This window comes from Falco peregrinus, chromosome 1, assembly GCF_023634155.1.
Source record: "Falco peregrinus isolate bFalPer1 chromosome 1, bFalPer1.pri, whole genome shotgun sequence".
NCBI lineage: Eukaryota > Metazoa > Chordata > Aves > Falconiformes > Falconidae > Falco > Falco peregrinus.
The window spans coordinates 75,749,734-75,764,859 of record NC_073721.1 but is presented as its reverse complement, the minus strand read 5'-3'; the positions used below and the strand labels follow the sequence as shown (position 1 = coordinate 75,764,859).

The 15,126-nt window shown below is 38.6% G+C and overlaps 1 protein-coding gene across 1 annotated transcript in view; it reads right to left on the bottom strand.

Moving 5' to 3' along the window:
• The window catches only part of RYR3 (ryanodine receptor 3), a 233,209-nt gene that overhangs the window by 178,714 nt on the left and 39,369 nt on the right, over positions 1 to 15,126 (bottom strand). The window contains exon 2 of the mRNA XM_055811431.1: positions 5,486 to 5,605. Coding sequence (XP_055667406.1) covers positions 5,486 to 5,605 — 120 coding nt within the window. The remainder of the gene's footprint in view (positions 1 to 5,485; positions 5,606 to 15,126) is intronic.

Below are 15,126 nucleotides of genomic sequence, written 5' to 3'. Positions count from 1 at the left end.
TTTTTTTGTTGTCATCCTGTGGCACTTTCAGATTATGCAGCATGCATTTTATTAAGTCATTTTAAGTATGCATTAAACCAGGCTGTTCTTGAAGTACATTTGAATTCATAAAAGAACACAAAACAGAAACAATCTTTATAACATCTTTCTGCTTTCAATATGGAATACAGAAATTAAACTGGAATTTTATCTGGGAAAACATAACACAGCTAGCGATACAGTTTTAACCAGCACCAGACTACTGGCACTTAATCCCACTCCAAACTGAATATGGTATAATCATAAAATAAAAAGTGTGATCCAACACCTATAAACTGAACAAAAGAACTCCCATCTGTTTCACTGATCACTGGTCTTGTGCCACACAGGCTGCATTTTTAGTTGAAATTTGCTACAGCCCTTACTTTGGTGCTGTATTAATGAAAGACACACCCTAAACCAATGTAGTCCTAGTCACAGTTTTTATAAAACATACATCTGAGGTTAACACAAGTAATTTTTCACTTCTTATTCTTGTTCATAGCCTAGGGAGCATTCAGCTTCATTTAAGAACACTGACACTGAGAATTAGGAAATGAATGATTTTTCCACCCCTGATTTAGAGCAGCTAAGTCCTCTTTCAAACTTTCAGTGTTACACAATAAGCTAACATATGCATACTATCACATACCTCATTTCTGCGGTTGGATGGCAGCAACTTATTTTTTAAATTCCACTGACCTGACAAAGGTAATTTATGTGGAGGGTACATGACCAAAGTAGCAACTGACCTCCTTAATTGATCTAGATATTTTTTTTTTTTAAAAAAAAAAAGGAAGCAAAGTTTAAAAATTAACTTTTGAGTCTTCTGTCAAACCTCATTTGTTTTCTGGTCTTTTTGCAAATGATACTGTGTGTGACAGACTATTTTACACTTTTAATAATTACACAGATAAAAAAGGTTTAATAAAACCTTGACCATCTGCTAATATATGTGTTTTCCCCCCCAGCTCTAAGCAATGATGTATTTTAATGGAATCCCACCAAAAAAAGTGCCAGTAAGGGATGTTCAATAAAACAAGAATACTGTGAGGTGAAAGCTACAGGTAGAGGATGGGGAAATATTCATGTCAGGAATCTTTATGCTGAAATGAAAACCAAAATGTGTTTAGGCACATAAGACAAGGATTTAGATACCTGCTGTAAAGTAACAATATGCATAGGTATTTATCCCCCTTCTGGCTATGAGAAGTTGAAATAAACATGCATAAGTAAGACATCATCAATTTCAAGAATCATCAATAAAGGAAAAAAATTCAAATATTTCATTTTAATGAAAAAAAGTATTTCATTTTATAGGCATTTAAAGATATGCCAAACAAACATTACTGTAAGTGAATTTGTGTAGCTAAGTAGACTGATAAAATATATCATAAAATAAAGCAGGAATTTAGAATAAATAGCTCTTCCAAGTCAGTGAGAGCTTTTGGGAGTTCTCCCAGCACATCTCTGCAGAGCTTTGTCCATGCATACAGAAAGTTAAACTAAAAGACAAATTTGATATGGGAAACCTACACAAATTTGCAAAGTAAATCCAAAGAAACAATTGACAGTTCCACCCTGACAGCTGCTCTTTTTATAAGAAAAAAAAATAAATCTTTATTTCTGAGATTATTTCCAAGCAGGTCTTTCACACAGTTATCAGTTTTCCATCAGCACGCTCATCACACTTAATATACCTAATTTCTCTAAATCCAGTCTTCTGGATTCCTCCAAGCACTATCATAACATTAAATTCTTGCAGGTGATATGCTTATTGACCAGAGCTTTGCCCACAGCTTCTGGTCTGCACTGTAAAACCCACTGGCACAGGTCACTGATCTACAAGGTTTACTTTTACCGGACCTGTAAGCTATTACATTCTGTCATTAGGACAGAAAGCGTACCTTAATTAGTTACAGTTTCCTTCAGGCATTTAAGTTTACTCGACAATTTTGCTACTGGAAGAGATGCTAGTATATTGCAATTACTTTTGAGGTGTGTTTTTCGGTGGCAGTGTGCGCGGCGCGCTGCTGGGGCTGAGGGGCTGCAGGGCGCTGGTGCGGCGCGAGGCACCGCGAGCTCTCTGGGAACCGCCAACACGCAGCGGCGCGCGCTGCGGGCGGGAAGGCGGGAGCGGCCCCGCCCCGGGCGGCTGCGCTGGTGCGGCGCTGCGCTGCCCGCGGTGCCGGCGGGCGAGCCCCCACACGTACAAAAGCAGACCCCGGCGAGAACCCCGCAGGGCGCCAGGAGGCGGATGCAGCCCCCCTCAGGGCTCGAGGAGGCGGGCTGCAGCTGCGGCCACTATTCCCCCAGAGGAAACCGAGCCACGGTTCCCACTCTGCCAAACGCCAGTGCCAGACGGCCTGTGGCAGCCTTGAAAGAGCTCCCCTTAAACAGCAGCTGTCCAGGTCACAGCCGCCGGGGGCCTGAGCCTGTCCTGGCTACCGGAGGGTGGCAGAGAGAGCACCTGTGTGAGGAGTGACCAGGGACGATCTGCTGAGAGCTGCAAGGGGAAGCAGAAAGGTTAAGGAGTGTCAGGGAGTGTGAGAGGGACCCAGGCTGCTGGAGCCGCTCTCTGCCACCACTGAGGCAAACACACCACGCAGACACATCATAAAACTTGCCTGTCTGGTACGGCCCTCTGAGTGCTGCCCGATACTGGTCTTCAGAGTGGGCAATGATGAAGCCCAAACGACAAGTCGTCTGAGGGAAATCAAGAGAGACCTCAGAGCCTTGGGGAGGCTGGTTGAGGGAGCAGGAACACAAGTGGTCTGTCCTGCTGGTTGAGGGAATGATGGGGCATGCATTCAGAAGATCACACAGATCAATACCGGGCTCTGGGCCTGGTGTCAACAGCTGAATTTAATTTTTTTTGATCAGGGGTCAGTTTACACAGCAGCAGGCCTGCTAACAGCAGATGGGATTCACCTGTCTCAAAGGGGGGAAGGATCTTAGGTCAGGAGTTCACAGTGCTCATCGAGAGAGCTTTGAACTAGATTAAAAGGGGGAAGGGAATAAAACCAATTTCGTTAGAGATGAGGATGGGGGTGGCATGCCGAGCTTGGAGGTGAGATTGATAGCACAGCTGAAGTGCATTTGTGCCAGTGCCCAAAGCATGGGCAACAAGCAGGAGGAGCTGGAAGCCAGCATGCAGCAGGAAGACTATGACATAGTCACCATCCCAGAAACACAGCGGGATAACTCGCATGACTGGAGCGCTGCAATGGATGGCCACAAACTCCTCAGAAGGGATAGGCAAGGAGGGAGAGGCAGTGGCATCGCCCTGTATGTCGGTGGGTGTTCTGACTGCCTAGAGCTGAATGATGGTGACAGCAGGGTTGAGTGCTCATGGGTGAGAACCAGGGGAAGGGCCAACAAGGCCGATGTCCTGGTGGGAGTCTGTTACAGACCACCCAACCAGGATGAAGAGGCAGATGAAACATTCTAAAGCAGCTGGGAGAAGCGTCAAGATCACTAGCCCTTGTTCTCATGGGGGACTTCAGCCTACTGGATGTCTGCTGGAAATACAACACAGTGGAGAGGAAACTGTCCAGGAGGTTCCTGGAGCGTGTGGAAGATAATGTTCTGACCCAGCTGGTCAGTGAGCCAGCCAGGGGAGATGCCCCGCTGGAGCTGCTGTTTACACACAGGGAAGGACTGGTGGGCAATGTGGTAGTTGGAGGGCATTTGGGGCATGGCAATCATGAGATGTCAGAGTTTTTGTTTCTCAGAGAAGCAAGGAAGGAGGTCAACAGAACCCTGGACTTCCAGAGGGCCGACTGTTTAAGAGCCTGGTTGACAGAGTCTCTTGGGAGATGGTTCTGAAGGGCCAAGGGGTCCAGGAAGGCTGGACATTCTACAAGAACGAAGTCTTGAAGGCGCAGGAGCAAGCTGGCTCCATGTGCTGAAAGGTGAGCCACTGGGGAGAAGATGAGCCTGGATGAACAGAGAGTTTTGGCTGGAACGCGGCAGGGAAAAAGTAGAGTTTACAACCTCTGGAAGAAGGGGCAGGCAACGCTGGAGGACTATGAGGATGTCATGAGGTTAAGCAGGGAGAAGACTAGAGAAGCAAAAGCCCAGCTGGAACTGGGGCTGGCCACTACCGTAAAAGACCACAAAAAATGTTTTTACAAATCCAATAGAAAGAAAAGGAGGGCCAAGGATAATCTTCATGCTTCATTGGATGCGGCAGGGAATGTTGCCACAAAGGATGAGGAAAAGGCTGAGGTACTTAATGCTTTCTTTGCCTCAGCCTTTAATAGCAAGACCTATTTAAAGACCTTTAAAAGCACCCTCTGGGTGCTCAGACCCTGAACTGGCAGGCAGGGATGAGGAGGAGCAGAATGAAGTCCCCACAGCCAGGAGGAAACAGTTGGGGACCTGCTGCTCCACTTAGACACACGCAGGTCTCTGGGGCCAGGTGGGATCCACTGAAGGTACTGAGGGAGCTGGCCGATGAGCTTGCCAAGCCACTCTATCATTTATCAACAGTCCTGGCAAACTGGGGAGGTCCCAGCAGACTGGAGGTCACCCAGTGTAACACCCATCTACAAGAAGGGCGGAAAGGAGGATCTGGGGAGCTACAGGCCTGTCAGCCTGACCTCAGTGCTGGGGAAGGTTATGGAACAGACCAGCCTGAGCGCCATCACACAGCACATGCAGGACAACCATGGGATCAGGCCCAGCCAGCGTGGGTTTATGACAGACAGGTCCTGCTCAACAAACCTGATCTCCCTCTACAACAAGGTGACCCACCTAGTGGGTTAGGGAAAGGCTGTGCATGTTGTGTACCTGGACATCAGTAAAGTCTTTGACACATTCCCACAGCATTCTCCTGGAGACACTGGCTGCTCATGGCCTGGATGGGTGCACTCTGCGCTGGGTTAAGAGCTGGCTGAACAGCTGAGCCCAAAGAGTGGCACTAAATGGAGATACACGCAACTGGCACCTACTCACAGGTGGTATTCCCCAGGGCTCAGTATTGGGGCCAGCTCTGTTTAACATCTTTATCAATGACCTGGACGAGGGGATTGAATGAACCCCCGCTCTCAACTTTCTGATTAATCAACACAGTTAGAAGCAACACTTAATGCTAGTAACTAACAGGTGACATTCCTTCTAAAATTGTCAAGTATATCAAGGTATTTGAGTCTACAGCAGTATTAGGAATAAGTTTTTCAGTGAACTTAAACCTTAATAACAGTCTAGAGACCTGAAGATACAAAGTATTTCAGTTACAGGAATTATTTTAGATAGTTAAAGAATAGTGGGTTTTTACTGTTATCAGGTATGCCTCAAAGTATATTTAGAATCTGTAAGAAACCTCATGTTCCAGTCACAGAAAGAAGAGCATACAGAAGTGCATTTAGCATCACATAAAAGAAACTGTAATTAAATGTATTTGTGGATAAGTGGGTTAACATTCATTGATCAGCCAGGCCAGTTGAGAGTATCGACTTCTTACTTTAGCTTCTGATGTTGGTTCCAAAAAGCACAGGCGATTCCCAAGTCCCTCAGCTGCCAAGCAAAACTTCCTTTGTTCTTTGTGAATACTGGCAACACACTGAAGTACTACTTCATCATCCTGTCACAAAACAAAGTACGAGAAAAAAAGTAAATATTTGGAAGTTGCCTACAGATTGTAACGCTAAGAAATCCTGAAACATGGAATGTTTAAAATGAACAGGTTCTATGCCTATAACTGATATCATGTACATAGACACAGATTCTTTTGATGTGTACATGAACAGATGTTTATGTAGATTTACATTCAAGACTATAACAAAGTGGCAATGACTACATACTGTCTCCAGGGCTTTCACAAATATTGTGTCCTGTTGCTTTAGCAGTGGATTGCTATGGTGCCATTAAAACCTCTAAGTATGCTGTAGCTTGGTTTTACTCAGACACGTCTGATGTTTACAATGAAAACCTGTTAGTGTGATTTTGTTAACAACAGTGACCTAAATTTAAACAAATTTATTTTTTTAGCACAGTAAGCCCTCAAGACAAGTCCTCTTAATGCGCTATCTTAACTTTTAAGCTCTTGTTTAATTTAGAAACCTCTGAGCACAACCAAAGATCCAAGAGGCATTTTTCAAGTGACAGTTCAAATAAGTCACAAGCACTTGCACCTCAAAAGACATATTACAAGAATAAGAACACTCTGGAAAATTACATGAAACAGCCCTAGTTTATTTACTCTCATTATTCTAAAAGCTCTTTTAAAATTTGTTACATACTGCAATGCCAAAGACACACTTACTTATGAAGTGCCGAGCCATTATTCACCTCTTAACATGTGCTACTAAAGCTGATATCAGCAAGCCAAAACAGATTATTTTTAGTGTTTTACTGTGAAAAAGCTATAAACAGAACTAAATATGATTTTATTTTCCACAACTTATCCACTAACCAAGAAAAACACAACTTGCAGACTAGCATATTGAAGAACTTCTTTTTATGCAGGCGTGTAACTGTTCACCAAAAGACACTGCCTTAGAAGTTTTTAGGGGGGTGGAAGCTGATTAAACAAGAGCGATATGATATGTCAGTGTCCCATCCAGCTATGAAATTATACTGGTGTCAATTATTATTGTCAAAGCAGATACACAACAGCCGCCTGTACTGAACTCAGAGATCACTTGAACAATTATGTTCTAAAAGCAGCACTGCTTTTTCCAATCCCCTTATGCAACTGCAATACTATGAGAGTAGCACAGCTACTGGCACTTGAAGCTGGGAGTGACGAAGTGATTTTCACCAAAGGAATTAAGTGACACACACTTTAAAATGGGAATTCTAAAGCAGATTTTTCACTTTTGTGATTTTGCAAGTGTGTGCAAGTTATATGGCTTTCTTTTAGGTTATACTTCACTGCCTACTTACTACTACTAAAATGGACAACTATTGTATTTCAGACTAGTCATCAGTTACAGACAATGTTTTCTTTATCTAGCATTTTTAACAGTACCGAATGGGAATCCAAGAAATTTTTATAAACAATTCTAGGAAGTATAGTCAAGTAGAAGATAGACAAAATTAGCTAAATAATGCTGCAAAAAACCCAACTTTTTTACCCCAGCTGCCCCTGCTTCCATTTCTGTAAAATGTGCTCTGAAATTCTTAGCTTGCAAACTCAGTAGTAAGAACATTTCTGCTTTTTAAACTTCAATAAGTTACAAAATATAACCAACAAAATTAAGCACTCATTACTATGTCCCTCTGTTCATGAATTCTTAAAAATTGGCATCAGAAGCTTATCTATTTGGGGGGGTGGGAAATCAGAACATGTATAAGATAAACATAAGATATTTAAAACATTTTTCATCATCCAGTTCCTGTATCAGTCTTTGAACAGATGTATCAGAGATTTAAAAAGAATAAAATAGTAAAACATGGATTTATAAATATCAAGATTTAGAACAAAATTGAAATTTGCCACTTAGTTTACACTTATCAATGGATTACATTAAATTACTTCTACATAGCTGAAACTATATTTATTCTCCCTACTACATTAAAGTATTCATCATTCCACAGAGGCATATCCATAGTATCTATTGTAATTTGTCATTTTCTAGATAATAAAATTATGCCTTCGGACAACATACATAAAACCTCACTTAAAATGAGAATTACTCTAATAAATGCACTATTCTCTGTTTAAATACATATGCATAAAAGGGTGAGAGTTTCTAGCATAATGAAATTAATATTTTTCTAGAATTCAAAAAATAAGCATTTCTTTTTAGAATTTACACTGATGTCACGAAGTATGAATCATTAAACAGTGCAACAAAACATGAATACTGATGTCTTAAGTAAGGACTGTATGCAGCATCCAACATCGATATTTTACATTATTCCTTTAGATTTTCAATGTATCCTTTCATTTGTGCTACACCATTTAACAAACCATGTATTTGCTACATAGAATGAACAACACAGAGTGTCTAAAAAGTGGCAATAATAGTGCATTTCAGAATGTTTTGGAGCAGAGTTTTAAAGAGTTCAGGTGCAGGTGGCCTGAGCATAAGGAATTAGTGGAATCTATATAATCTGCAAATAAGACAATGACTTGCTGTTAAAATGACTCAGTATTATAGCATACACTGAAGTAACATCATTCCAGCTCAGGTCTGAAATTGCTTTTCTGGCCTGAAGACACTAATAGAAATGAGTTTTATGGCGTTGTTATCCTATTATAATACCAGGATCTGACTTATCATGTCTGAGCCAATAATTTTAAACGTAAAGCTGGATTGCTATTTTTTTCCCTCATGTCTGTAATTTCACATTTAGCCTGAATTTCATCTACCATTTTACTGCAGTTAATTTCAGAAGGTCCTTCTAAAGTGCTTCACAGCTTGCTTACATCCTTGCTACCCGTAAGAACTTCCTACCCTTAATAACTTCCTACCATGAGTGCTCTACCTACTTACTCCTTTTCCTACGTCCTCTCCCTCTCTCTTCCTCACCCCCCACCCTTGCCCCACAAGCAGCATCAAACACATTGATTTGTTGTGGAGTATTCATCTTTGGAGACCTCAAAACCCAACTTGACAATGTCATAAGTAACCTGTTCCAGAGATCCCTTCCAACATTAGTGACTCTCTAAATAACTTAAACCCCACAACTAATTAGGGCCATAATAAACACTGTTTAAAACTACATAAGAGGCTGCTCCAAAATGGAAGATAATATTATGTTTCCCATGAGTAACAGACAGAACTAGTAATATAAAACTTAAACTGCAGCAAGATTCAGACTGGGTATCAGAATAAAAATTCCTTCTTTCCAATTGATAAGGATAACAAGGCACCAAAATCGGTTAGGTTGCAGAACCTGTATCAACTGTCTTTTAAAAACAGTTCATGTTAACATCTGTGGGTATGCTGTTGCATGGGTATAGTCAGTCTTTTCTTTGGCAAGGGAATATATGTGCCATGTGATCTCTTAAAGCTCTGGTTTTTCAAGAGCCCATAATTGACACATAATCTTTCATAGCTGCTGTATGCTAGAACGTAATTTATAATATAGAGTATCCACAGTTTAACTCTGCAACAGACCCTCATGCTGGGTTGATCCTGACTCATGTGGACCCCCCTTTCTACATATTTATTTTATTTACATATCTCCATTTTTATCTTGTCTCGTGAGAAAGACTGCAGAACCTGAAGGAAGCCATTAGAATAGGAAATATACTTTATTATTCTCTCTTCTCCCTAGCTTATTTGGAATATGTTTGATTTATGATTTTATTCCCACAATACTTGAGCACACAAGAAATGAGGCACTAAATTTCCTGCGTTATTTCCTGATTGGTGCTCATGTTCTCTATCCACCAACATTTGACAACTGTATTATAAATCAAATTACAATAAATATTCTCAAAAAGATTACCACTACATCTCACAGTTAGCTTCTCTACCAAATGTACTGCCAGTCAGGATGCTAAAAAAGCAGAAATGACCCAGATTTCACACTGCTGAATTCTGGAGAACATACATCCTGATTTTATTTACTTTATCATAAAACATGCATACAGAACTAAAGTTTTGACTTTGAAACTTTGTGCATGCTGATGTTTGAATAATCTGGATAACAGAAGCCCTTTTTTAGTCTTTATTTATTACTCATAGTGTAGTTCTCCCAGCAAAACAGCCCTAATCTGATAGCGACTTTTCTTTGAAAAGAAAAAACGAGACAAAGACTGGGAAAATAAATCAAGACAAGCATTCATTTCAACAAGGGAATGAGATGCAACACCACAATTAAAGTAAAATCAATATACATTGAAGAACAATGGGTGTTTATAGAGAGATTCCGTGACAAAACATTTGCTGATCCACGTGCAAATATTTCGTACTTGCTCTTTTGCAATTCCATTTCTGATTATAGATTTCAAGATCTGTCAGGCAAAATATATACTTTTTGCCCAGCACATTTCACCTATACTAAAAGGCTATCTAACAACATATAACTATGACTAAAAATAACATATACTTCCAAAAAGGTTTAGTGTGACCCTAAAAAGTTGGGAAAACAGAAATTGAGTCTAATTCTATTCTCATGTATGGTACTGTAAACTATGTAAAACTCTTAAATCAGTAGAGCAAGAAACGCTAAAATTCATGTAAGCGATCAGATTTTTTCTTCTAGAACCCATATGGCAAATTCACTTGAATATTGGAAATAATTGTTAAAAAATATATGAACAATGCCCTTATAATTATATAAAAGGAAGATCATATAGCTTATCAGATACAGTCAGTATATATCATCATCATGGATAATACACCAGCTTTAATAAAAATTGTAGGTTAGACCTCGAACTTCGAAAAAGTGTTTCACAGGGAGCAACTCTTAAATGACCAGACAACAGTGAAAAGCATAGAATTAAATTGAGTAGTCAAAGTACTTTCACTTTGCCATAGTTGAATTTCGCATGTTCTGAAGTAAGGCTAACAACGTCTATGAAACTCTGTGACACACATCCTGGGGTTGCTACTTTAAAGAAGAAAAATGAAGAAAGATGACTCAAGTTAGCAAGTTGATGAAGCATATACCAAGACTTCCTAAATAATAGTATATAAAAAAAAAGTAGTTACTTATGTGTTTCTGTTGAATAAATGATCCATTTTTTAAAATTAAAAAGTCCATAATTTACATAGCTTCCAACTTCTTAATGAATAGTCAATCATTCCACTCATTCTAAAACAGAAGATTCATACAATGGTACTTGAAAAATTTGCACTACTTCCACATTTGAAAAGAACAAAACTTTTCAAACCTAGAATCTCATACATTTCTATTAGAATTTCTTACTTCAGTAATTATTATTGCAACACTTGATAAACCCAGATTTGTATACTTTCTTTCTTGTACATTGTGAAAAATTAATTTCCATAAAACTGGTACAGAAAACAGTTCTGGTATGGCTTTTTACTTTTCTGCTTCAGATGAAGGATCTAGAAAATTCCGGCTGTTGAATTTATTATTTACCAAGACAACACAGTCCTAACTGTTTAGGATTCCTAATTAATTAGTTCATAAAAGTGAAAGGCTTCTTTGATCAAATTTTACCTTCATTGTTTTGGTTTTGAGGCTACAATCCAGAAAAATAACAATGTATTTGCTTGCCATCTAGCAAAAGCAGTTCAGTTTGTTTAGGTTCCTGTACCAAGAAAACTGTGTAATTTTCCTGTAATTCACAACAATACCTTGGCAATTATGTACCCCATGTCCATGCAGAAGTTATATTCAAAGAAAAGTATATATCTGTATCAGAAATCTTACTGCAAGGTCACATCACTTTTCCTTTGCCAAATCTGCCTGAGGTGTGACTCTCAACAAAAAATTCCTTGGAGGAAATATACAAAATCTCTGCTGTGTTTATTTATCTATATATTCATTTATTATGCAAAGGGAAATTCCATTCTTAATAAACAAAAACATTGTGCATTGTAACATTATGAATGATATGCAGTATACAGTCAACTAATTGAAGTTTTGGATATTGTTTCTGCTGAAAGAGCAGATTACTTGAAAAACAATTGTGTATTATAGTTACAAAACTAATGTACAATACAATTTTTTTGCTTTGCCTAGTTTTTATCAACTTAAAATAATCTTTTTTTTTTTTTGAGTAATCGTAAAAAAAACAGGAAACCAAGTCAAACCTCAAAAAAGGTTTTTAAGCCTCAAAACCCAAACCCAAAACAGACACACAAAACAAACAATAAAATAACCACACCCTACTAGCTAAGCTTACAGACTTAGCCATAGTTACTGTAAATGTAACGTATTGGTGAAGTACAGTATTTCCTTACCAATGACTCCACATTGATCAGCAGTCTCCAAAAAAGACTACAGATGCCCCTGGTATCCTGAGATTCACTGAATGGTGATTAGCTACTAAAAGAAGCTTTCCTTTACCAAGCACATGGGAAACAGTTATGTTAAGGAGCAGGTCTGCCCACTTGGAAATGGAGTAGGTGATCTGAACCTTCTCCTTGGAAATAATCTAAGAATGTACATAGGGAAAGAAAGTTCATTATGTCTTCCAGGACAGATTCTTTTGTATATTCTTCTATTCTCTTTCCTTCTTCAGGTTAAAATGAAGATAAGTCCTCTGGTTCATTGACAAGTCAAGTCTCTTCTTTTTTTCTCTTGCCTCTTTCCTCCTCAGAGAGGAATACTAAACTTTCAAACTCCAATGTGATTTACAGATACATTGTCAAGTAATGGAAGACCAAGTTTACTCTAAATTTGTATTCTTGTGTGTGTGTACTTGGGGGTGGGTTGTTTGTGTTTTGAAGTGATAATATCACTTGACCTGATACCTAGCTTTTAAATCAGGGTTGCCACTTTTTTGTGCCTTAATACAGCTTATATAGGCCGAATTTAAACTGAATAGAAACATTTACAAGTTCAAGAGAGTACAGTAAAAAAAGATGGGGAGAAAGAGATTTTGTATGAACTCTGTTTCCCATGAAAATTAAGAGACAAACTACATAAAGGAATCTCAGTTCAATTAATACTAAAACACTAAGTAACTCCTCAGGAAAACAGAACATGAAATAAGACAAATAATGAAGAAGATGAATGTAAAGTGTCCTCCTTGTCTCAGTCACTAGCTGACCCTTCCCTGCCTCATTCGTATTGCTAAAACAAAACACTATTTTAAGTAAATCAATTCAAGCAACATGAACTTTAATCCCTTACTTATTCATAAAAATAGAAAGAAACAGAACAAGGAAACAATATGTAATACATATGATCCTTACTGAAGCTGTGTGAACATTTAAAAAGTTCTGAAATTTGAATAACTGTTTTTTAACCTTATGTTTGGACATACTTAATTGTCCTAATTTAAGTGTTCTTACAGGTAATTTTGTATTTCTATTCAACTTCAAAGGCTTTATAACAGGTACTCATACTGCCATATTTTATTCAGTATTTCCGTGTGTAAGAGTTTTAGTCATATTGCCAGGCAGTAGGGGCAAAAATCCAAACTGCTTATCAAAAAATACATAATCGATAATAACAATAACGGAAAAAAATCAAAACCACCTCTAAACTGCAAAGAAAGATAATCAAATTATCAAGATATATTAAATTGATTACCAATTTAAACAAAAAAATTATACATTGCAAAACATGAAACATTTATATTGGGTTTTGTACATGCCAGTAAAGCAGATGTTTCCTGTTTACAAAACTCCCAATTTTGTCTCACAGAAGTTGCATTCTGCCATTCTGCAAAAAGGACATGACTCTGCTGTACATCTCGAGAGCACTTTTTTCCCCACACAAACCTCTTACAATATTGAAGATCCAATTTGTCAAGAAAATCTAATTTACTGACTGCATAAATTAATATTAGGATATTGTTTACTAAAGCATGCATCCAAGCACCAAAGTTTGATATCAGAGTAAGCTTATGAACCAAGAAATGTTCGTAACTGATTCAAGTTATGTTTTTCATTCCTGTAATTAAAAAAGTTTGTACAGCTCTTCTGCAATATGATAAAGTTTATTTTATGACTTCCACATATGAGTGCATACTACACAAATATTTTGGTCCCAAAATACAGACATCAGTCATGTAATTGAATTAGGAGGAAGTCACATGAATATATCATCTTAGGCTTTCCTTTGCTTTCAATGTCTATAAATAAATCTTCTGGCAAGGAGTATGTGTTAATTTCTAAAACAAAAGTGCACTTAGACACAACTGTCATGTTATAAATCATCACAAAAACCACGAACAAATGAAGGAAGCCAATATCCAGAGAAGATCTTAAATCAGTGGTGGTGGAGAGGAGGTAGATTCTCAGCTCATTTACTTTACTTCCATGAAATGTTATCAGTTGTTTTTAACATCTTTTTAAAAATTAAAAGCCTTTATTTGTTCAGTAGTAACATACCAAGGCCTTTCTTCCCTCAGTAAGTATATGGATTTCTCCCAATGAACACAGCCAGTTCGCTGCAAAATGGATCCTTACGATGACAGCAGAGTTATTTGATGGATATTCACACACCACCATCTGACAGTTCTCAGAAGATTTTAAAAATAGAGTTGGGGTTTCCGTTGTCAGTCTACTCCTTCAGCAGTGGTTGGATCAAAGCCTAATCTCATCTCTGGAACATACTCCCATATCTTATAACAGGTCATCAGCAACACAGAATAAGCATATCATTAGACAGCAATAAAATGTAGTCAGTCCTTTCCACAAAAATTAATATTTCCAAATGAAGAATTGCTTCAGAAAGTAAAGCATTTTGCTGCTTTTTTCAGTACAACTTCCAGGTTTTAGACTTGCTTTGAAACATTTACATGGTTTGCTGTCTTTTGTATCACAGCTTTCCCTGCCTCTCCCCTCACCGGTTCTTCATGGAAATGAGATAGCACAAGGCAGTGACTACAAACGAACAATCGCACCAAACACTAAGATCAAATGTAACATCAAAAATATTTATTTACTATCTGTCATAAAAGCTGAGTACTAAATACTCTTTAAAATCACTCCTGTGATTTCAAACTGTAAGGCAGGATAAATAGAAGCCTTCTTAACAGAGTTGGGGTGAATTAGCCATGCAGACCAGCTTGATGCAAATTAGTGGCAAGATAAGTATGTCCTCTCCTATCAGGCTGAGTCCTGTGTTGTTTTAAGAAATGAAGTGACTTTAAGTACACACATTAATTCTCAGAATGGCAGATTGACTAAAAGCATCAAAATATATTCTGTGCTGATCAAGGAAGTGGAATCAGCTAAGAAAAGTGTATCGTGCATTGCCTACTGAGTGGACCTGGTAGAGTGGGTCCCAAGGATGGCCATGGAAATGGTCAGGAACGCTGGAACACCTCTCCTGTCAAGAAAGGCTGAGAGTTTGGGGTTATCAGCCTGGAGAAGAGAAGGTTCCTAAGAGACCTTATTGGGGCCTTTCAATACTTAAAGAGGGCTTATAAGAAAGATGGAGAGAGATGTTTTATCAGGGTCTGACAGGATAAGAGGTAACAGTTTTAAATTGAAAGAGGGTAGATTTAGATTGGACACCAGGAAGTATTTTCTTAAGATAAGGTTGGTAAGACACTGG